The sequence below is a fragment of the Morus notabilis genome, unplaced genomic scaffold (assembly GCF_000414095.1).
Source record: "Morus notabilis unplaced genomic scaffold, ASM41409v2 Scaffold1205, whole genome shotgun sequence".
Taxonomy (NCBI): domain Eukaryota; kingdom Viridiplantae; phylum Streptophyta; class Magnoliopsida; order Rosales; family Moraceae; genus Morus; species Morus notabilis.
In genome coordinates this window covers 45,290-69,136 of record NW_010363296.1, presented here as the reverse complement: position 1 = coordinate 69,136, position 23,847 = coordinate 45,290, and the positions used below count along the sequence as shown (strand labels likewise).

The 23,847-nt window shown below is 35.0% G+C and overlaps 5 protein-coding genes across 5 annotated transcripts; 1 reads left to right on the top strand and 4 right to left on the bottom strand.

Moving 5' to 3' along the window:
- Positions 1 to 3,347: 3,347 nt before the first annotated feature.
- LOC21385629 (CST complex subunit STN1) lies at positions 3,348 to 4,188 on the bottom strand. Its single transcript, XM_010104080.2, has one exon. It carries the CDS (start codon positions 4,078 to 4,080, stop codon positions 3,586 to 3,588), a length of 495 nt encoding a protein of 164 aa, XP_010102382.1. The 5' UTR covers positions 4,081 to 4,188; the 3' UTR covers positions 3,348 to 3,585.
- Positions 4,189 to 6,480: 2,292 nt separating this feature from the next.
- LOC21385628 (UPF0690 protein C1orf52 homolog) lies at positions 6,481 to 7,915 on the top strand. The gene is made up of 3 exons (XM_010104079.2): positions 6,481 to 6,664; positions 6,790 to 7,020; positions 7,337 to 7,915. The coding sequence occupies exons 2-3, from the start codon at positions 6,924 to 6,926 to the stop codon at positions 7,723 to 7,725; spliced, it is 486 nt and encodes a 161-aa protein (XP_010102381.1). The 5' UTR covers positions 6,481 to 6,664; positions 6,790 to 6,923; the 3' UTR covers positions 7,726 to 7,915.
- Positions 7,916 to 8,129: 214 nt separating this feature from the next.
- Positions 8,130 to 11,672, bottom strand: LOC21385627 (homocysteine S-methyltransferase 2). Its single transcript, XM_010104078.2, has 7 exons — positions 11,370 to 11,672; positions 10,487 to 10,543; positions 10,183 to 10,412; positions 9,929 to 10,058; positions 9,451 to 9,654; positions 8,848 to 8,919; positions 8,130 to 8,657 (listed from the first exon to the last, which is right to left on the bottom strand). Exons 1-7 carry the CDS (start codon positions 11,535 to 11,537, stop codon positions 8,502 to 8,504), a joined length of 1,017 nt encoding a protein of 338 aa, XP_010102380.1. The 5' UTR covers positions 11,538 to 11,672; the 3' UTR covers positions 8,130 to 8,501.
- Positions 11,673 to 13,039: 1,367 nt separating this feature from the next.
- On the bottom strand, positions 13,040 to 15,125 carry LOC112092706 (serine/threonine-protein kinase STY13-like). Its single transcript, XM_024169499.1, has 6 exons — positions 14,762 to 15,125; positions 14,241 to 14,353; positions 13,904 to 14,115; positions 13,606 to 13,780; positions 13,373 to 13,507; positions 13,040 to 13,246 (listed from the first exon to the last, which is right to left on the bottom strand). Exons 1-6 carry the CDS (start codon positions 15,123 to 15,125, stop codon positions 13,040 to 13,042), a joined length of 1,206 nt encoding a protein of 401 aa, XP_024025267.1.
- A 2,146-nt stretch (positions 15,126 to 17,271) lies between these two features.
- Positions 17,272 to 23,005, bottom strand: LOC21385626 (methylcrotonoyl-CoA carboxylase subunit alpha, mitochondrial). The gene is made up of 16 exons (XM_024169500.1): positions 22,586 to 23,005; positions 22,354 to 22,475; positions 22,058 to 22,205; positions 21,627 to 21,764; positions 21,299 to 21,394; positions 21,160 to 21,219; positions 20,566 to 20,658; positions 20,362 to 20,473; positions 20,048 to 20,152; positions 19,687 to 19,823; positions 19,080 to 19,314; positions 18,831 to 18,997; positions 18,595 to 18,711; positions 18,271 to 18,513; positions 18,087 to 18,182; positions 17,272 to 17,505 (listed from the first exon to the last, which is right to left on the bottom strand). The coding sequence occupies exons 1-16, from the start codon at positions 22,916 to 22,918 to the stop codon at positions 17,500 to 17,502; spliced, it is 2,208 nt and encodes a 735-aa protein (XP_024025268.1). The 5' UTR covers positions 22,919 to 23,005; the 3' UTR covers positions 17,272 to 17,499.
- Between the last annotated feature and the right edge of the window lie 842 nt (positions 23,006 to 23,847).

Sequence of the window (23,847 nt, the reverse complement as noted above, 5' to 3'; positions counted from 1 at the left end):
TGGCAAACAATGTAAGCCGTCATTCATTCTGTTTAAAAATTTAAATTTTTAATTTGAGTTAAGATATAATTTTATATAAAATTTTTATTATGATAAAAAAATTAAATGTGATTTTTTATAAAAATTTTTAATGTAATAAAATTAAAATAAAAAATTTAAATCGATAAAATAAACGAGATCTAGAGTCAAAGAATAGAGTGCTTTTGATTTAAGGTGCATTTGTACAACTTAACATTTGACTCAAATCATATTGTTATAGTATTTTTTTTCACATACACAATTCAAGTCAAATGAACACACCCAATAGTTAGAAATTAGGCAACGTTCATTTCGCTCGTTGAATTTATGTGAAAAAAAATATTGTAGTAAGAAAAAGTTAAATTTAAATTTTTATGAGATTAAGGCCCCGTTCATTTCGCTAATTCGAGTTTAGAATTCGAATTTTGCTACAGTACAAAGCTCTCACAAACAATCACATCTAACTTTTTTGCTACAGTAAAAAGCTCTCACATAAAATCACATCTCAACTCGAATTAAAAACTCGAATCAGCGAACTAAACGGGCCCTAAATACTATAATAAAAACTTGAGGTGTGATTTTAAGTGGCAAAAAAAAAATCAACGGGGCCTTAACTTTCTATTCTTAAATTAAATTCTACTTATGTGGCCTTCAAGTATTAATGTAGAGTAAAAAAGCAGTTAATAGAGAAGAACCAATCTTCCTTTTCAGTCACTATTGCCAATTCAATTCACTAAAGATTTTTTTTTTTTTAATAAATTATTTGTACAATAGCCACGCACAAGGGAATGCATAGTGAATAAACACAAAGTTGACTTGCTGATACTGATGTGAAGGTTTTCACTGTGTGGATAGAAAATGAAGAAGGAATTCAAGCAAAAAAGCTTCACGAGGGGTCAAGTTTCTTCCCAATTCAGTGACCTGAGGAAAACATCTTTTCACTGGTCTTATAATTTTCGTAGCACCTGTCACCACCCATTAAATCATGAGGTCATTATCCTTCACCTCCTCTTTTTCCCAACTATGAAAAATAAGAACGTCTATGTCAGGTCTATGAATTTTCAATGTATTCAAAAAACAAAAAATGGAAAACATTAGTAACAACATTAATGCTTCTGGGATGTCATGAAATATATGTGGGGCCCATGTCCGCGTGACACAGACCCGAGTTTTGCACAGCCAAATAATTTTTCTAAAATGTGAACTATCATGGTCTGTCCACTCTTAAAAAATCAAATTTATCGATTTAAACTTTGAGAATAAGAAGCAACAAGCCAACAAAGTACTAGTAAAAATGGATATATACTCTGAGAGCTCGTTCATTTCACTGATTTGAGTTTTCAGTTTTAAGTTTATACAGTAAAAAGCTCTCAGAAAATGTCACATCAATTTTTTGTGTTATAGTGAAAAGTTCTAAACAAATATCACATCTCAACTCAAATTAAAAACTTAAATCTACGAAGTAAACGATGCCTAATACTCATTTAGATAAACTAGTAAAAGAAGAGTAGTGAGAAGGGAAAAAGTGAGAACCAAATTCATCTGGCAGAGAAGGACAGAGAACTGGCAAATAATCCGAGGACGACAAGCAATATTTTTCAGAAGTTTACAGCAATGCCCTTTTCAAAATATGCTCTCTTTTGAACCTTTAGTAAAAAAGGGATATGGAAACTGAGTAACTGAAAGTGAAAGTAAAAGTTTTCATTTTGTTGACCATAGTTGTACAAAAGCATTTCTTTTGCTTCGGCCAGTGAGCATTAACTGCAACAACTTACTAACAAATTGCTGGCAACATCCACCACAGAGAATGGATCGGCGCCTTAATTATCCACCAACGAGATTATAAGTCAATTTTCTTAGGGTCTTAGCCCATAAAGGCACAGAATTTTTTTATGGGGCAACAATTGAGAATTCAGTTGCATTATTTGTTGTTTTGCCACAGGACAAGCTGTTTCTGTTTTCAGTCAAACTCATTGCCTAATTTGTCTTCACTTGTTTTTTTTGTTTGTTTGTCATTGATCAAACGCCAACGGTAGGGAAAACCTAGTTTCACCATCCCTATTCTTCATGCCAACAAAAACTTCCTTTGCGCCTTGTCATAGTGTACTGATATAAAGATTTTTATTTTTTTGAATTTTGCTTTTGCTTCATTCTCATTTCTTTACCACAGAAAACTGTTTCTGTTTTCAGTCAAACTCATTGCCTAATTTGTCTTCACTTGTTTCTGTAAAACTCTATGCTCATTCTAAACCTTCCACAGAGCAGAGGAATTTGTAAGACTTGTCAATATCATATTACTCATGAAATATTAACAAGTTTCGGCGAAAATTACGGTACACCATAGAATTTTAGAATACACCACGCAATACAATTTCCACACATAAGATGGAAAAAAAAAATAAAAAAAAAAGAATCAATCTCAGTTGTTGAAAGAAAGTTGTTAGCTTTTTAGCTAGAAAAATTTTTAACGGTTCATAATTGTTTATTTTCATTAGACATTGAAATTGGACCATATGGTATAAGATGTACCCTAGTTTCTTCGTTAAGCGTCAGTTATTTCAACCAAAAGTACATCAGATAGCCGTACCACCGCAAAGCTTTAACAACCTTTAATAACGAACCAACTCCCCAAAGTTGCAAGGCTTTTGAAAGCACGCGGCGTAACTAGCAGGGTCAGGCCCGGGAAAAACATAGAGACGGAAGACTTTCTTTGTTGACTTTTTAGTGGCATAACTTAAACAAAAAAGATTTAGGTTCCAATTCATTTCACCATCTCAACCTTCTGTTCATACGTATACAGGAAACCCCATAAGCACCAGTTACAGCCTTTACAAATTAATTGCCTAAATAACCCTATATAAAAGGTTCACAAAGACCCACCTAGATTATACTAAATACAAGTTTGCTGCAGAAAGTAATGAGATCAGGTTGTTATGTCCGCTAATACCATGATTGTAGGCATAGTCTATCATAATATACCTCTGATTTCACCTTGACGTATAGAGTTAAAATCCTAACATACCAAGTGCCGGGGACGTCGCAATAGTAAGACTTTGAATGTCTACACCTCCTTGAGCAGATTACACACACCCTGAAAAATCACTCGTATGGTACTTGAAGATTGATATCAAAGTATCAAACAAAAACTTAAAAGTTTTGCGAAAATTCGTAAGCAAAGCCACTAGTGCCCCAAATCAAATTTTCTTTGCGCAATTAGGCCGAAAGCTCTAATGTAGGGTACACCATGAGGACAGACAAAATTGAGGGAACTTGTTTATTTCACAAGCGATTTCAATGTGTGTTCTTCAATACTCTAACCTAATCTTTCGAATGCCTCTGTTCTATACCTTAAAATATCAAGCCAAAAAACAAAAAAAACAAAAAACAAAAAAAGTCCACGAATAAGAAGTAAGGAATCACATTAACTAAAAGGGGACCGTGAATACCGTTAAGGGGTTGAAAGGTACAAGGGAACTAATTTCACATTTACTCATATTGGCCCAGAAGAAGACAAAGCCAAAGCTAACTACAAATTCTGATACCCCCTAAATATCAAAGATCTACTATTTACTTTCTTGGCGCAACAACATCATAGCACCGACGAGCCAGCCTCATACAATCCAGCCAATGCAGGATCTCAGCATTGGGGTCCCTATCCACAACCACGTCCGACACCGTGATCTGAACCTCGCTGCGGTACATGGTGATCCTGCCACGAACTCTGGCCACAGCGCCGAGCTTCACCTCCGAGGCGAAGCGATTGGCGGCTTGGGCAATAATCCGAACATCTGGTGCGCAGCGGCGGGAGAAGTAAGGGGAGGAGAGGTGGTTGAGCCAGAGGATGCAGCCGACGCAGGCAGTGCCGTCGTCGACGACAAATTTGAGATATTTTTCGGGTCTGAGGTCGCGGGAGATGACCGTGCCGACGGTCTCGGCGCGGGAGAGGAGGGTGCCGTTGCGGGAGAAGGAGACGGGGTTGGGGTTTGAGGAGGGGACTGGAGTGAGAGAGAGGAGGTCGGAAGCAAGGAGCTTTACGTGGGTGTTGTAGAGAGGGTGATCCATGGATAACGCAAACAAAGTAGTGATTGAAGTTCCAAGAACTGTGGAGTTAGTCTTATAAAGGTTTTGACTCCGTTGAAGGACGGGAGTTTGGCGCCAAATTGTTTATAACGAAACAGAATCGGTCCTTGAGGAGTTAACTTTGCCCTCCCATTTCTTGAGTCTCGAATGAAAACGACATGTAAATTGTAAAAAACAAAACCAACAAAATAAAAAGAAAAAAGAAAAAAAATATTTTGATAGCTTTTGTTTTTTGAATTAAAAATTCACTTCAATATTTTGTGTTTCTCTTAATATTAAAATAGTAACTTGACAGTTAAAAAATATTATTTTGATATCTCAGGGGCTATTCTTTTGAAACTGAACTTAGAAAAAATTTGAACTCGTGTTATAATTTTATTTAAGTTTATGTTCTTTTGTAAAATTTGAGTTTGAACTCGAGTTTGGGGCTAAACTCGAGTTAAGTTTTCTCTTCCACTCGAGTTTATAAACTTAAATTCAAATTAATGAACAATATTTTTTTATTCTTAAAAATATCATAACTTTTTTGTTTTAATTCTGATTGAGATAATTTTTTTTTTATGAATTCACAACGAAAAGACGAATAAAACTCCACCCATATACCCTATTAAAATTTTTCATCACCATTGAATTTTTATTAAAATACTATCTAAATACAAATTTAAGTTTTGACTCAACCAAACACAAACTCAAAAAATTCTCAATTCAAATCATAACTCAAATGTGCACATCCAAACACAAACTCAAATTACAACTTCAACTCAAGTTATAACTCAAACTCAACTCAAGATCATCACTCAAATCACCCTAACTCAAAACTATAGGGCTTGTTCTTTTGTCGTTTTTGAGTTAGGTGACTTGAATGTAGATTTTGAGTTATAATTTGAGTTGAAGTTGTAACTTGAGTTTGTGTTTGGTTGTGTACATTTGAGTTATGATTTGAGATAAGAATCTTTTTGAGTTTGTGTTTGAGTGAGTCAAAACTTGAATTTGTATATAGATAGTATTTTAATAAAAACTCAATGCTGATGAAAAATTTTAATAGGGTATATGGGTGTGGTTTTATTGGTCTTTTTTGTTATCAACGCATAGAAAAAAAATCATCTTAATCAGAATTAAAACGAAAAAGTTATAGCATTTTTAAGAATAGAAAAAATATTGTTCATTAATTTGAGTTCGAGTTTCTGAACTCGAGTTGAAGGGGAAACTTGAACTCAAGTTTTAGTCCCAAACTCGAGTTCAAACTTAAAAGAACATAAACTTAAATAAAATTATAACTCGAGTTATTTTTTTGAGTTTTTAACTCAAAAAAAGGTGCTGCCGAACAGCCCCTAAAAGAACAACCCCTTAATTACTCTTTTTTGGGACTTAAATGATAAAATGCACAAACTACTTTTTAATTAATTAATTATAACACAAAATTTAAACGAATAATTTACAAATATTAAAAAGAAAATTTCTCCAAAAAAAAAAAAAATCTAAGATATGATGTTTTTTTCTTTTAAATATTTTCTCACTCAACTCCCCCGTTGTCGCACCCAACTACTGAGTATTTCGTCTTAAACTATGACCAATCACATTTGGTTTACGAATTTAAAATCATGATTCAAAATTATTCTCGATTTACGTGTATTTTTTGTGAGAAAATATTATAGTGAGTCACGAAATATAATTTAAATTATGACACGAATTTTCATACCAAACACCTAAGCGTCGTGAATAGTTGCAGTAGTTGTAGTTTTGAGAGTCAGAATTGTGAGTTAACGGTAAATTTTTTTTTTTTTACTGGTGTCCTCACTCTACAAGGTCTTGAAACAACCCTTGTGAGGCTCGCCTCTGTAAGGGCCGTTTTTCAAACAGACATTTTTCATTTGACAAATTTATGAAAATAAAAAATATGAATTTAAGAGTATAATTGTCCAAATTAATAGTTTTTAAGAACCTAAGTTCATAGTTACTTAGTCCAGGGCCTAATCATGTAAATTAGCCGAAGGAAAGTTCAATAAACTCTGTTGCTATTATTATTATTATTTTCACCACTTGGGGGTTTGTTCATTGTGTTTTTGGAAGCGGGAACTGCCTATTAAAGTTACGTTTGATATGAGAATTTTATAACCGGACCATAATTTTGATTCAAATCTTTATTTATTTAGAAAAAGTAAAAAATAATTCTTGAAAATTAATATTTTATTTAGATAATTCTGATTTAAAATTTAAAATTTAATATAATATTTTAAATCAAAATAACTCTAAAAAATAAAATTACCTCTTCTTTAATTTTAAATAGTTAAAACCTCACTATAATTTAGATCCCAAATTCAAACTCAAACTGTAAATAATAATTTTAATTCTAAAATTAATATTACCCGATTTAAACTCTCCTACATCCTCTCACCTAAACAAGAATGACAAGCTCTAGGCTTTAGCCCCTTTTCTGCATCGCAGCCCCAAATTAGTGGATTTCATTGGGCTTAGCAGCCGCCGCCGCCGCTGCTGCCGCCGCCGCCGCAGCTGCTTAGAAGCTTTTTTTTATCGTGAAACGAAGACCTAATTGTTACCGATTCCGGTATGCGCTCGACTTATTAGCCTTCGTAATTCCTTAAAAACCTGACTTCGTCCTGCTTAATAGCTAGTTTTGTTCGAAATCGAATTGTTTTCCTTTCCCTTTTGACATTTTAACCTGATTAATAGCTGAAGTCGCTTCCAGCAGTTCAACTTGGATATTGCTCACTTACTTACTTTTAAGTTGAAGCCCTATAAAACTGTTCAAAATTCATGGGCATTTTTTAGTATAAACTGTGCTCATTTGCTTCAAAGTTGCACAAATGAAGAGGGCTATGCCTTGGAGTGACAAGGAGGATGATTCCTCCTCCGATGAATCATCATCTTCTGAATCTGAATCTGAATCTAAAGCCTCAGAAGGTATGCACCAATTTTCCTGATTGTCCTCATTGCGAATGTTATTTATTCACAGGTGGGGTTTCAAAGCAAGTAGAAAAACAGAAGTAAATTGGTTCACTATGATTTATCTTTTAAACCAAATTTGGGTCACGGTAGTTGGTTAAACTATAATATCTGTCACCGATTATAACTTAACAAATTAACTCCTGTAATGGTTTGGGTGTAAAATATGATAGATAACATATTGTTCAAAAAGTGATTAACAATTAAAAAGCAGAAAGTTTTATATGGTGGATAATTCACTCGTGTATCAGTTGGCTGAGTTTGATTTGTACAGTGAAATCTAGGAAGCGGAAGAGTAATGCTGTGGACTTTGACGCATTGAGGCGACATGGATACAGAGGTGGGCCATCGGTCTTGAATGTGCCGCCGCCGAAGGAGCCAGAGCAGAAGCAGGACTGGTCTTGGTCAACCGGAAAGGAAAAACGTGAGGCCAACAAGGAGAGTGAAGAGTCCTATGCAGAGAGACGGAAAACCAGGGCCGCCATAGCCGAGGGAGAGCAGCTAACAACGGCGCTTACTCGGAAGGACAGGAAAAATCTCCCTTTCTCTCAGAAGGAGAAGAGGAAAAGAGAGCTTGGTCAGGCAAGCAGGGGTAAGAATTATGTTGAAGAAGAAAAAAGGTTGTTGAGGGATAGTGGTGTCTACTCTGGTTTTGATACTTGAACTTGAGTGCTTGAAATAACACACATTAAACTTTTGTATTTGTTTTCCCTTTAGAATCTTTCAGACATTTCCCTGTTAGCTTGTACGTATGCTGCAATTTGTCCAATCTGTTTTTTGTGATATCAAATGAGTATGGTGTATCGTGGAGACATGGACTATGGATACATACATATAAGAGATGTTATTCTGAGGGCTTCTTAAATCTTGATATACATGAAAAGAAAAGCTAGATTAATTTGCTCGTTTAAGAAATGCAAGATATATGGTATATTGGTATTTAAGATTAGTAGCATCTCCTCAAATGGTAATGACATGTTAAAATTAAATAAGAAAACACCAATAGTGAGTCATATAATAAAGCTTTTTTTTTTTTTTTTTTTTTTGTATTTTATTCTTTGGTTTGGGGGTGGGAAGATTAGGATAAAAGTTAAAAAGAACAATAAACTACAAGAAATAAGTCAAGAGACCAATGGCAAACTGTAATTGGATATCACCTGATGTCTTGAATAAATAAAGAAAACAAAACTCAAAATTCGAGACGTCTATTTTTTCATTCAGTTGGTTACAAAACTTGGGCATAAATCATCGCTTCAAAATTTGGTATAAGCTGTGGAACACCCATCGCTTGTGGCAGATTTATTAACAGCTTGTATGAGGTCTCCTCTTTCCCTCGTAACCAAACAAGGACGTCATTCGACTTCTCACCGACTTCGTTTTTTGTTTCAACACAACATCATTGTTCATTTCCTCTACTCCATCAAGTCAATGAGTTTACTTCAGGGCTGGAGCAGTCTATTGTTGGAAAGAGTTCTGTATATGGCTCGGATAGTTTCTGGCGTTGTTCTGCAACAACCTCCCACAAGGGAAGCCCCGACCTCGACCCATTTGTTTACATATGAGACAAAATCGTCATCTGAAATTCCAGTATTTTTCTGCAGTGGAACAATTAGGCAACTTTAGAACACATGCAGTTTGAATGTCGCAGGGAAGACCAGGAATCCTACTGGACATCCTTGGTTTTTGGTTTTCGAATTTCGAAGGATAAGCATGATGCGAAAACAATATGCAATTGCAAAGGAAACTTCCATGTACTTCACATGCAACCAAAGAATATGAACTTACCACCCACTCTTTTTTATGCGGATCATAACTTTCTCCACTATTTGGATATATAAGTATTGGCTTTGTAGTCGCCTGAAATGGGATAATAAATCCAGAAGCAGACGTTATGCAGGACCAATTGATAGGGGGGGAAAAAACCATATATGGAATATAAGATGCAAATAGAAAACAAGATGCGTGGTTTCAACTTTTTGATAATGAACAGACCATTCCAAAAGACCTAGATATTAGACTAAGAGGTGGTAGTTTTACGGTTACTAGGGCAATTTCGCTGCAGAAGCAACAGGTGGTTGTTCGGTCTTTCCGTTCCCAAAGATTTGATGGATTGGTTTGTTCCTTCTTAAGGCAAGGAAAATTAATAATAAAAAAGTAAATGCCCGCAACTAAATGTTTTGAGGGAACAGACCAATAACTTGCATTACCAGATAGCATGAAACAGAACTTTCTTTTCCTTTTTAATCTTTAATTTGAATTCTGAACAGGAGGTTATGATGAAATAAAGCATGTAGAAAAGCTAGGACATGTATTCTTGATTATCCTGATTTAAAAATAAATAATAAATCTACATTTTTTTTAAAAATAATTATGGCCTAGAGACTATACCTTGCTAACAGACGATATCAGTCCGTGAATAAATCTTGGAGGGGTACAGTTGATCCCAACGGCAACAACTTTCTTGCATGATTCAGCAATGGAAGCACATTCAAGTATAGAATCACCACTAACAACATTGATGCCATCTTTAGAATTGAAAGAAAACCACGCAGGAATACTAATGTTCTCTTCCTCCAAAAGTTCAGCATAAGCCTACATGAGACACCAAGCAGGATTAATGAGACATCGCCACCCAAATACAAACTAGGACAATTGCAATAAAAAAGACTCCTTCATTACTAGTGGCACTATGTATACTACTCTCATCATTCCTTATTTCACTCTTTTTTCAACCGTTGGCGAGAAATCAAGGAGCCAGTGTAAAACCATCAAAAAAAAATTGTATGCTTTCTGTAAAACAACTTAGTTCCCTCATTGCCAAAAAGATAAAGATACCATAATCTAATTGAATGATATAGAAACATACCTGAGCTTCAAGTTTATTTGGCACCGTCTCAAATGCAATGAGGTCAGGGCCTGATTCTGCTAAGACCTGAACCCTTCTCCGGTGAAAATCTTTCAAAACTTTTATCGTAATAGCATCACCATAAATGCCACTGGAAAGAGGTACACAACAAAAGAGGAAAAACGTGCGATCCTTATTTTCAATTCAGACAAGACCCCATATTCATTCAAGTTTAAGGATAACAGATACTCCATGCAATGAACAACTCCACTAACCTGTACTCAGACCCATCAGCCAAGTAAGCTCCATAGCTCCCTACAGATGCCGCAACTAAGATTGGCCGATGCTTGAGAATTTTATCATCTCCAATACCACTAGAAGAGCTCTTTAAACATCTTTCATAATAGATATCCCGAGCCTCAAGAGCAACCTCAACACTTTTCTTGAGCAGGGCTTCACTTTCTTCTCTTGAAAAGCCCCGGGCCTCGAAACCCTGAATTGTGGCCTGCTCGCATAGAGCTTATTAACTCAGTGTCAGAGAGAATGAAACAATTAACTAATTTAGCTGAAGGGACATACCTGATAAGATGCTGTAATTATAATATCTGCGCCAGCTTCAAGATAATCAAGGTGTACCTGCTTATCAATAACTAATAAATTACTCTTGCAAAAAAAAAAAACATGGATTGGTTTTCTTTGAACGTCGAATAGTTTCTAACTTCATATATACAAGGCCTATCTTTTCCACGTACGAACTTTTACCTACGTAGAATAAAAAATTTGATTCGGGATACTAGAGCTCAGGTTTCAGAAGCCATGCCCATATGGTGGTCCAAATTAATTAATCAAAATCATATAAAAACAATCCTAGAAAGTTAAAGCTAAACAACAAAGCTCAAAGGGTCAGAAACCACCCACACACAGTGGTCCATGTATATCTGTATTTTTTGTTTAGCATTGAATTCACGGCAAATTTGTAGCTTAAACGACAAAAGAGCACACTGCTTTCCGTTACACTTGCAATACCAACAAGAACACCAGAAACTGTCCAAACTAGCCCATGAAATAACAAAATTTACCAAAGGAATTCTAATACCAATATACACAGAAAATACATGCAACATTCACATGAATTTCCCCGTTTTAAAATTTTTCTTTTAAAATTATCATATTTTTTCCTCTTTCCGGTCACAGATAGAGAAACATAAAATTCATCCAATCCAGATTCCAGAAGAACACGTAAAAAAGAAAATTTTAAAACTTTTTTTTTCATGATAACCAAAAATACCAAATTCTTATCTCACAGAACTGAATCAATGGCCAGTTTTGGGACCTGATTTGCGGTTAATAAACCTAAAATAACAAATTTTCAATTCGCAATATTCCCTTCATCACTTAAAAGCTAAAATTCACAGAAATAAGCAACAGATAGTGAGAGAGAAACAGATAGAGAAAAGAGTACCGCGCGAATGAGATGTGGAGAAGTGAGAAGGCACTTGGCGCTCCAGAGGGGATCGTTGAGGTCCGCGCCGTGGCGTTCGAGCTCCGTCGCGAGCCCACCGTCGATCACGGCGGCGCCGCCAGACTGCCGGAGGAATTCGGTCATCAATGTCGCGGCACAAGGTTCCATCGCATCCCCCGAAATTGTCGGACTTTAACGGCCTTAGAATCGAGAGCAAGTCTGATCAATTTGATGCAGAGTAAGAGAGAGAGGAGCTAGGACTGAGAAGTGTGTTCTAAGAGATGTCTGGTTTTGCAACTTTACAGGGGCCGTTCAGTTGCCTCGAGTAATCACATAAGAATTTTTTATTATAATAAAAAATTAAATGTAATTATTTTTAAAAAAAATTTATTATAACAAAACTCAGATTTAAAACGTTTTTTAAATTCTGAAATTGACTTTCGATTAATAGCAAAATTACACTAATTCAAAAAAACAAAATAAAAAAATAAAAAACAAAAAATAAAAACAAAAACAGAAACAAAACAAAACAAAAATTAAAAATTAAAGATTCTCTATTTTAAATTGTTAAATATGTATTATAAATTATGTGTTCCATATTTTTATAATATAATTTGATATATTTAACAGTTAAAAACTAATATTACCAGTACAATTATCTTATTAGAAAAAGAAAAAAAGAAACAATAAAAGCAAAAACAAAAACAGTAAGTCCAACCCTTACTCCCTCATGAGGTGTAGTTTAAACCCCAAAAATTTAAAGAAGTAAAAAAAGTAGGCAATTTCTCATATTAATTATATTTTCGTTTTAATTAAAAAGTTTTGACGAAAGTATGAGAATTTAAAACCGTACCTATTAGTAGAGTATTTTTTTTATTACTTAGTTATAGATTTTGTAATGGGGCTAATTGGAAGTCCACTATATAGGCGAATTTGGTTGTCCTGATAAGCATTCAACTCTTTGTGCTTCACAATTGATACTCCACTCAACAAGAACAGCAACACTCGTACAGAGAATATATCCCTTGATTTCATGACACACAACAGAGACATAATCTATATATCAAAAAAAAAAAAACAGAGACATAATCCCCTTTGTTCCTCATGGTATCAACACCACAAACACGACAAAAATCCAAGGAATAGCGCAGCCCATGATTCCAATAATATGCTCTTCTAAAAGCATACTCTACCAAAAGTGTGGAGACCCATTTGATTTCTCTACTTGCAATAGTTTTGTCGACAGATAATTTTTAATCTTGACTGAGAATTTTGACTGTGTTTCTATTACTTGCTTCCATTCAAATATAAAAAGAATGTTGAAGAAGTAAAATAGTTAAGAAAGAGAGAACAAGATAAGAGAAATTGGAGAGAATGACAGATTGATTATCCCCTATCTTATCCTATGCCATTTGGCTCAGTCATCAATTATCCCTCATTTCATGTTCACTTAAATCATTTTTTTTGTTGAAGGGTCAGATTGATTGAATTGAAGTGACCAAAAATTTATGTTGTGCAAACATGCACATCAAAAACAAAAGAATGCCGTTTATTGATTTAGGAAAGATCCATACGAAACTATACGTCTTCCAAAGAAATTGCTAAGTGAATAAAACTCTAAACTACACCTAAACAACTGTGATTCAATAAAATTTGAATCAACAGAACAACTATGGACCGCGTTTGAAAAGCGAGAAACAGCCAAAAGAAGAGTTCTCTTCAGTTATCATGCCACCACCCTTGCTTGTATCTATGGCCTCTAGCATCCTTACTACTTCATCCATTTCGGGTCGTTTCTCCGGGTTTCCGTCCCAACATCTTTTCATGATTTTTGCTAAGGATCTGGGACAACATTTTGGAATTTGCGGTCGTAAATTCTGTCACACAAACATTAAGAAATAGAATAAGACTTCAATTTTTCTTTTATGTTTTTTTTTAAAAAAAACTTAGATTATCATAAAGTTAAAGGTGTGTGTGTATCAAGTGTTTGATAGAAGACAAACCTTTTCAACAACTCCAGTTGCCAAATCAATAAATTTAAAATTACCATAAGGCATTTCACAGCAATAAACTTCCCATAAGCATATTGCAAAGCTGTAGACATCACATTTTCTATTGTAAGGCTTGCCATCAATAACCTGCACAAGAGTATTATGTTGAATCAACTCATATATATATTCTGCTTATTTAGAAAAAAAAAAAAACAAAAAAAAAAGAATAAGATGAAACTCAGTACCTCTGGGGCCATGTATCCTACAGTACCAGTCTCCCCAGTCATCTCTCGAGGGTTTGCAGCTTCAATTCGAGCAACACCAAAATCCGCAATTTTCAAAGTTCTATGAGAACCTAGCAACATGTTTTCTGTTTTTATATCGCGGTGTGCAATCTTTTTTGAATGAAGGTAACTCAAGCTGCAAAAGTAGAACACAAAAAGAGAGAGGAGGGGAAAAAAAAGGAAGATCAACTGATGTAGAAGAACAAGAGAAAACAACAAATTAATGCGAAAAGAAGAGATGACAAGAAGAAATACTGACCCTCTAGCCAAATCCAAAGCAAGTTCAACCACAGTCTTAATGGGAAGTTTATTTCTTCTGTGCCTGATTAAGTAGTTCTTTAGCGTCCCACCTGGAAGGTACTCAACAACGACACAGCAAGCCATGGAATAGGTAAATTTTAGACCGCCATTGAGCTCCGGGTTCTTGGTAGGTACTTTGATGTGAGACGGTTCTATAGAAGCTCCAATAAACTGAAAGACAAACAAATAAATGGTGTTGAAAAAAAGAAAAAAAAAAGTTATATATTGAACATATATCATATCATGACATGCATAATATATATCTATATTCTTATAGAAAATAATGAAGGTTTTACCTTGGTAACGTTTGGATGGTCAAGATTATGCCAAACAGAAACTTCTTGGCGGAATGACGACCGAACTTCAGCGGTTTCAGCAGCTGTAGAGGCGCCCCAATCCAATACCTTTACTGTTATAAGAAGAAAAACAGCAAGAGATCAAAAATATTGAATAAAAATGACCCAAAAAAACAAAGAAAAAAGAAATTCTAGTGCTGCTAAAAATGTTTGTTAGTTTTGTACATGCAAACTAACAAAAATAAAATGTAAAGTACCCGTTTATTTTACGGATTCAAGTTTTGCTACAGTAAAAAGCTCTCAAAAACAGTTATATCTAACTTTTTTACTATAGTAAAAAATTCTCACACAAAATCACATCTGAATTCAAATTAAAAACTCGAATCAGCGAACTAAAGGGCTCTAAATGTACTTAATTACGGGAAGACACTCATGGAACTTAGAAGTAACTATTTTAAGACTAATTTTGTTCAAAGAAGTACTAGTGTAAATACTAGGAGGGATGAGCTAGTACGACGTACCTGCAACCTCTTGATCTTCATAGACACCACGGTAGACAGTTCCATAAGTCCCTTTAGCAATGATATGCCTTAAATTCAATTTAGGCACATCGACTTCCCACGCTTCCTTCTTCGGTGGCGACGACGGCCAAAGACGGCTCATCTGCTTCTTAGAAGACCGAACACCTTCCCATGTCTTCAAATCAATCTTTTCACCTCGTACGTACAACCATCTGTCACTAATACTTCCCACATCCATCGTCCTTGAAATCAAATTACTCTTCTTCTCATTGCTTATAAGCTTATTGTCAAATGGAGGATAAAGCTTGTTGTCATATGGAACATAAGTAGTAAAATCTCTAATATCTCCGTTACTTGAATCCATTACTTCAAAATCAAAGAGAGTAATGTACACCCACACCTAATTAAAGAATCAAAATAAACACAAATAATTGTCTTAGCACGACTGAAACATATTTATTTTTATCTATAAATTTGCAACACAATAGATTAATAAAAAAATCCTGCTAACAAGAGAACTAGAGATCAAAAAGCCTAAATGCAATCATATTTATCGTCATCAACTGTTTATGTTTATAATATGAGAAAAATAACTTTTGGGCTTAACAAAAAAAAAAAAAAAAAAAAAAAAAAAAAAAAAAAACTATGAAAAAAGAGATTGGAAAGAGCAAGAGAGAAAAATGTAAACCTTATAAGTGGACTTGTTAATCACTCTGCAAAAAAGTAGAAGTCTTTACGAGATTTAACGGGCAGTATAAATTCGAAATAATCAAGAGAAAATCGTGGAAAGAATCAGAGAAAAATAAGCAAGTATATGAAGAGTAAACTTGTGTGAGTGTGAATGAGAAGAGAAAATAGGAAGCTCTGAATACTTATATATAGATCCGAATTGACTGTTTCAAAAAGGACTAGGATTTAGAATCCTAGCCTGATATACGCTTTGTTATCTCCTTCTTTAACGAATTTTCTGGTATTTGATTCCTTTTCTAATTCCTCCTAAAAACAAGTAATATTTTTTTTTTATTATTTTTCAAAGGGAAATCGTATTATTTTTTAAATGAAAATATAGGAAATTAAATACCAAAAAAATACGATTTTGGATACTTCTATTAAAAAAATATGTATACTTATGTACGGTTATTATAAAGTATTTTTTAAGTGATTTGTTGGGATAGTCTCTTAAACAAATTCGTATTATAAATATTGAATTTTCATATAATACTGCCCTCAATTTTCAAAATCTTATCTTTTTAATTGAAATCAATTTTCAAAATCTGATCTTTTTAATTGAAAGTATTTTTTTTTATGAAAATTCAATATTTATAATAACGGTATTATTTAATTGTTAGGATAGTTTCTAAAACAAAATCGTATTTTTATCATAGGAAATCGTGTTATTTTTTTATTTTTTAATTGAAAAGAGAAAGGGTCCAGAAATCAGGGCAGTCAAAGGCCAAAAACAGTAGCATATCAATATTGATAATAACCGTCTCGATTCTCTACTCAAAAAAAAAAAAAAAAAAAAAAAAAAAAAAAAAAGGGTTTGATTCTGGATAGACCACCTAATCCACGTGAGCATGATATTCGTAATCAGAATATTAATCTTTTCATTTTTTTATTGAATGAAAATATTATCTCAACAACAGTAACCCATTAATGGATTGCATCTATTGATTATATATATAACCTTTTTTAAGCATTTTTTTTTTCTTGTAACAAAACGTGAAACTTGTGCTGTATAAGCGTAGTAATACATATTAGCCTACCTCTTGGTCTAATGACACTCGAGGTTGAGTTTGAGTGAGGTAGGGTTTAGGCCGATTCCGTATTGTATAAAAAAAATAAGCGTAATGTAACATCGATTAATACTTTTTCTCGGTTGTTTATTGCGTTTAGAGTAAGAATTCGTATCATGATTCAGATCACGGTTCGTGATTCGCTACAGTATTTTCTCACACAAATAATACACGTAAATTGAGAATGATTCTGAATCATAATTCTGAACTATTGGTGTTACCAAATTCTTAGTTCGAAAACTGAATGAAAATTCAAACCAGTAAAGCGATCCCAAAAATTGGATGCTACTCTACTTTCTTCCAAGATTAGCATGTGTTAAACATGTGTAGAATAAATTATATCCAAAGAAGCATACACGTGTGTTTTGGATAGAGTGCAGAAGCGCAACATAAATTTATTTTTAAGGAGAAACTCAACATAAATTCATTCATAAAGAAAAAATGATGAGCCAGTTTTGGTAATAAAAAAAACGAGCGAGTTTTAATTTGCAAACGCAATCTCTTAACATTAGCCGAGGCGGATATCATATCTTGTACTATACATATATATATGTATATATATATAATATGCTGGGTCCAAACAAGAAAAAATGCAGGGAACTTGATTCGCCACTTGATCAAAAGGAGATGAAATAGAAAATGAATCCACAAATCCTCAAAAGGAGATGAAATAGTAATGGCTCAAGGAAAATAAACTATCTATTTTCGAAAAGAAAAATGAAAATAACTTTCTTCTTTCCATTTATTTCCAGTAGCATAGATAATCTACATCACGTTTTCTTTTTTCCTTTTTCTTTTAGGTAAAAGTTTGATACACTTTGAGAATTTTATGAATGAAATTACAGAACGTTTCAACACAGAACTTGCGTTGTTCTTGAGCAATTTTCAATTGACATCCGCGAGGCAGATCCTCTTCGGCGTCATCAAAGTCGATCATGTGTCCTATTCCTGCTCAATATTGTTAAAAAACATGCATGTATTTAGCAACATAAAACTAACATTTTTCTCCAATCAAAAAAAAAAAAAAAAAAAAAAAAAAAAAAAGGAGCATTTTTCTTATACTTTTCATCTCTTGGTGTTCATTCTTGTAGGATGTGGGACTTGCGTTAATTTTACCCTATAGTACCGTATCGTGATTTTTGTTTATTCAAATTCTTGGATTTGAGATAATGGATAGCGGCAATAAAATATGTGAAATACGGTGTAAATGAAACTTTTCATAACATTCTCCATAAAAGAAAATTTTAGGGGAGCAAAGTAATATACTTTAAATCAAACTAGAAGTGTTTTAATACAGTATGCAATCCACATATTCTATAGAAACAAACAAGGTTAGGACCTGTGATTTTTTTTTTTTTTTGTATTGACAGATTAAAATTCTAACAACATTCTCGCATTTCAAAGCATAGAACAGCCTTCTCGTGTATTATAAGACCCCATATGACTTATGCAGCTATTTTTAGCTGATTATCGACGTCCTCACAGATTATAAAGCGAAATATATCATGGCAAAATGGAAAACGACTAACCTTGATTCTAAAGAGAGCACCACCATCAGAAACCTGCTGACCGGTTGTTACTTGAAGCCCGTGGACATACCCAGCAGATGGTGCCTTTACAACATGCTATAAAAGTAGACCAAATATATATACACTCACTTAGTGCAAGGAAAAGGAGATTTAGATGCATGATTAAACTAGCACTAGTGCAAACCTCCATCTTCATTGCCTCCAAGACTAAAATCGGTTGCCCGCCCTCCACTTTTGTCCCATCCTTTACCAGAACCTTGACCACCAAACCGGCCATAGGTGCCACAACAGTTCCTTTTGGATGAGATGATGTTTCAAAACTCGGCTTATGCTGGGATTCATCTTCATCGGATAATTCAAGCCCAATTCTCTGCTTGAAATGATGATGCTGTGATCCATGCCATATATGAATATGCTTGATCTGGTCCTGCAAGCCCGAATTGGAATCACAAATAGTTGTATTTATCTATGCGGGACCTTAAACAAGCATGCAGAAAAACCAGCCTACCTTGGAGTAGACTGCTAATCTGACATTCATGATGACACCATCAACTTCAACTCTGAAATCATTGTTGCCCAGTTTTGTTGCTCTGACTTCCAAAGCAGGATAACTGTTTTCTTTGCTCTGTATCAAATAGCACACAGAAACAGAATCACTCGTGGGAATAAAAAAAGGAAGACCTGAACATGATAATTGAAAGGAAAATAATAACCATTTTACAGAAATCAAAACAGAAAGAATACCTCGATACAATAGCTCCCATCTTGTTTATAAGTAATTGAAAGTGTCAATGGCTTTGAGCCACTGATATCATATTCATTATCCCACTCAAGTTCCATTGTACTACTCGCACAATGATGGACTCTGAAAGGTGGAGAAGAATACCAAATGGAGAATAAGCCATTGCCTCCTGAACATGACAACAACGGATGTGAGTACTAGTTGGCTTTCAAAAATGGGTATACAACTGAAAGCTTGGGACCTGAACCTACCAGGAATATTTTCTTTCCGTGCAGAATGCTCTTTTTCAATGACACATGCAGCTGCCAACGCTGCGCTAAATCTTGCAGCATCGTATGCTTCTTTTTCTAATACTAAATTATCAGGGTCAATGAAGAGGTCGTCTTTAAAATGTTCAATAAAATGGGTTTCCACTTTCCCATCTTGAAATGCCCAATGACTGGCAAGTTTTTGAAGAAAACTAACGTTGGTTGGTAATCCTGCAACCTGTAGAAGAAAACTAGTACTGTTGTGTGGATTTTCAAGGGGAAGAAAGGAAGGCTGACTAATGCATTTTCATATTCACCAAATTACATGACCTCTACTGTATCCGCAAGTAAAGAGCTAGTAAAATGCTTTGGCAAATGGCTCAAAAAGTTTAACGAACCTGGCTGCCAGAATCATCAGTTATATACTGTTGTGAATAAATTTTCTGAGTAGCTTAAATATTTTCAAGAAAATTATGTGCTTGGGCTGACAATACTATTTTGAGACGCAGCTCAAAAAATTTGAGAAAGAATTAACCTAACAAAGTATAAGAAATCTCTTACAGGAAATAAGTGCTTAAAAATGCTGTGTTTGCAACTATAGCTGGAATACCTGAAACTTTGACAAACAATCTTTCAGTTTAACCAATGCAGCAGCACGATTTTCACCCCACACTACAAGCTTTGCGATCATTGGATCATAGTGCATGCTAACAGTGTCCCCTTGTTCAACTCCGGTCTCAACTCGAACTGTCAGAAGACAGATTTGACGTTATCAACCAAAAGAAATACACCCAATTGGACCAAGGTAGTTATAATATCACATGCTTAGTAGTAGGGCTAGCATGAGTATCGCCAGGTAATGAAAAATGGCTGTAGAAGTATATATCTTGAAGTACAACTACACAAAGTGATGTATGAAATGTTGGTTCTACAACATACATAATTGTTTTGGCAATAGAAATGTGACTGACCAGTTGATGATACAGGAACATGACGGTAGTGATGGAGAACTCCAGTTGCAGGAAGAAATCCTTTTGGTACATTTTCTGCATATATTCGGGCTTCAAAGGCATGACCTGTTATCATCAATAGGAGGTATTAAAACCATTGAAACTTTGGCATTTCACAGGAGCTTGAACAGCATGGCCACTTAAGAAAAACTTGTCATGGTACACATTAAAGATTATAAAGCTTGTATCTAAGGGGAATAAAATCTCAGTCCATGTCTTAAGGATGTTGGAATATTTCCAATTGAGAGAGAGAGAAAGAGAATAGGATAAAATACCTGACAATGGCACCTGAGACTGACTAATTGGAAGAGGTTCCCCATTTGCCACCCGAATTTGCCACTCTACCAGATCTTGACCTACAATCATCTCAGTCACGGGATGCTCAACCTGCAAACAATGCACCCAACAAGGAATTTAGCATTTTGTTAATTTGGAGGCTCCGATTAAAAGATTTGATGCAAAGAGATTGATTAAAGCACCTGAAGACGCGTGTTCATCTCCATGAAATAAAATTGGCCAGAGGTAGTATCGACTATAAACTCCACAGTGCCAGCATTGTGGTAACCAACTGCCTTTTGCATATCAGACAGAGATGTACGGTCATGAAAATTGCTTAAGAACCTTTTTTTTTTTACTAGTTTATCGAACAAAAGTAGCCATAGTACTGTTGAAAATAAGATAATGCAGAAAATTAACATAAACTGAAACTAAAAGAAAAGGCAACAGAAATATTTTTTAATGAGGAAAGAGGGATCACATGAGCTTCAGGAACAATTTGGTTTTATTTTAGGCCAAGAGTGGTTCAAAATGAAAAATAAACATGCTACTTGGCCACCAGCCATTCACTTCCAACTGATATCAACAAAGCATCTCTGATTTAATTTATTTTACCTGAAAAAAATAAGGATAAAAACATCCAAAAGAGAGAAGTGTCAAACCCTTCTTAGTTTTTTTTCTTTTTTTTTTTTTTTGATGGTGGTCTCTGAAAACCTTTCTTAGTCTAATCGTGGATTTGTAGAATGTAAATAGCTCAAAAATCAAAAGCGTCAGCCATTCAAATCTAAAGACCTTACTCTGGCAGCAGATACAGCAGCTTGACCCAAGTGGTACCGGAAGTCATCAGAAATATTTGGCTGCAGCAAGGGACTTTCCATTAAAATAGTAGAAATTTCATCAGAAATTTGAGCTGACAATACAGGAAACAATCATTACAGCTGGAGCTTCTTCAATTATCTTCTGGTGTCTTCTCTGCACACTGCAATCCCTCTCGTACAAATGTAGAACGTTCTCATGTTTGTCCCCAAATATCTATGATATTGAAACACAATAAATCTACGATTAAACATGTAAATATGCAAATAATCAAATGTTCCACGAAAAGAAATAAAGGCCTATTGCTCTTGCAATAAAATGTAATGAGTTGTACAACGAGCATAAAGCAAACTTTTCCAAACATGCTGCACAGAAAAAATAAAGGAGAAAGCGTGGTGCCTTTTCCTCATTATGGAAAGGATGATCGAAAAAGAAGAAAAGAAAAAACCTGGACTTCAATGTGCCTTGGCTGTGTAATATATTTCTCCAACAATATTGTGTTTACACCAAATGAAGCAGCAGCCTCACGTTGAGCTCCCAAGAAAGACTCAACAAATTCATCCGGACTCTGCACGATCCTCATACCCTAGAAATATCTAAACCATTAGAATATTTCTAAGGGAAAAGGATAAAAATGCATGAATATAAGTATTTTTCTGAAAGTTCAGTTATGCTATATATTTCCTCTTCTCACAAGGTACATCATACCGTTCTACCTTAAACACGCTACACACTGTATTTAACAAACTCTTTATGGATCATAAATTATAAAAATCATCATTGATAAAAGAAGGAATTAGATTATAGGGAAGTGCACGATTCATAATTGTTCTAAGATTGTTGACAGTATTACTGAGGAAGAAGAAAAAAATGACACACCTTTCCTCCGCCCCCATGAGTGGGCTTTATTAAGACAGGATATCCTATTTTATCTGCTTCTAATTTCATCACCTCAATATCCTGTTCACTACCATGATATCCGGGCACAAGCGGCACACCTGCTGCACCCATTATTCTCTTCGACGCACTGATAAAAAAAAAAATTTTATTTAAACTATTCTAGTCTCTAAGAAAGAATATAATTTCTACTCTCAGAAAGGCCTTATTTAGAATCTTTCTACTTCTTGAACACTAAACCGAAATTTCATACTTGAAGAAAGACAGTACGGAAGTACCTTTTATCGCCCATGTCCCGAATTGCAGACGAAGGAGGTCCTATGAATATCAGACCTTTATCTTCACAAAGCTGAGCAAATTCAGCACTTTCCGATAGGAAACCATAACCTGGATGGATAGCCTAATTACAATAGCAAAATGAAATCAGAACCAAAAAAAAAAAGAAATTCAATTTCCTTCGCTTTCCCAAATATTTTCCCGGAAACAAACAGCAAGGGCCCCGGAGCTCACCTGAGCGCCCGTACGAGCTGCGGCGTCAAGAATCGACGAGGCGCTGAGGTAGCTCAGGCGAGCAGGAGGAGGCCCGATATGCACGGCCTCGTCGGCGGACTTGACGTGGAGAGCGTGCCTATCGGCGTCGCTGTAGACGGCGACGGTCCGAATCCCAAGGCGCTTGGCGGTCCTCATGATCCTGCACGCGATTTCCCCCCTGTTCGCGACCAAAATCTTCTCTATTCGATTCGAACCCGAAGCGGAATCCGAGAACCATCGAACTCTCATCACATGAACGTGGAACACTTTGCCGGAGAGTTTTCGCCGGAACACGGCGGCCAGGGACGCCATCGTTTTGACCTCAGTGACTGAAAGAGCGCAGGAAATGGGAGAGAAGAGAAATGCGTTCAATTTACAAACAGTTCGAAAGTATCAAGTGCTGACAGTTAAAAGGTCTTCGCGGATAAAAAGAAGAATTAGTGGGAAAATGCGTTAAATAGAAGGACTCCTAGGGGTAAACTCGTCCAAATCAATTGCAATGTGGGTGATGTGTCAATGCATGATTGGTAGACTATTTTCTCGCTAGATATTGATCTGACGTAGTGCTGACCTGGCAGGTTCTCTCGGCCATGTCTGGGCTGTTTTTGGTTGTAGATTGGGTTGGGTTTTGATTAGGTGAGTCGGCCCATCCCTCTTTTTTCTTTTTCACTTTCTTTATTCTTTCATTTGGATAAGCACCGTCCCAAGCTTTAGTCTATTCTTATCATTCTCAACCTTTTTAAATTGTCTTTTCATCTCTATCTTATAGTATTCGATGTTTGGCCTAGATACGTAACCAAGTTCAAATATCACAACTCTCTCATTCCGATTGACTTGGACGGAGATACAATTTAAAGTTGAGACCAAAATACCAATTACGACACAAATACAATCTAAGACCTCATTCATTTAACTGATTTAAGTTTATAATTTAAATTTTGTTACAGTAAAAAATTTTCAGAAACAGTCACATTTAACTTTTTTGTTATAGTAAAAAATTCTCACATAAAGTCAGATCTCAACTCTAATTAAAAACTCGAATCAGTGAACTAAATGAGTCTTAAATTGTCACTTCTTAACTCACTTCTTTGCTTTGCTTTTGTATTCTTATATTATAATTTTGTTCTTTTTAAGTCAATATAATAAAAGAGAAAATGAGAATAAAAAAATTAGTGTTTATAAAACGACACAGGTCTTGTGTTCCAAACTTCCACCATTAAAAGGGCATTCCTCTGTGTTTC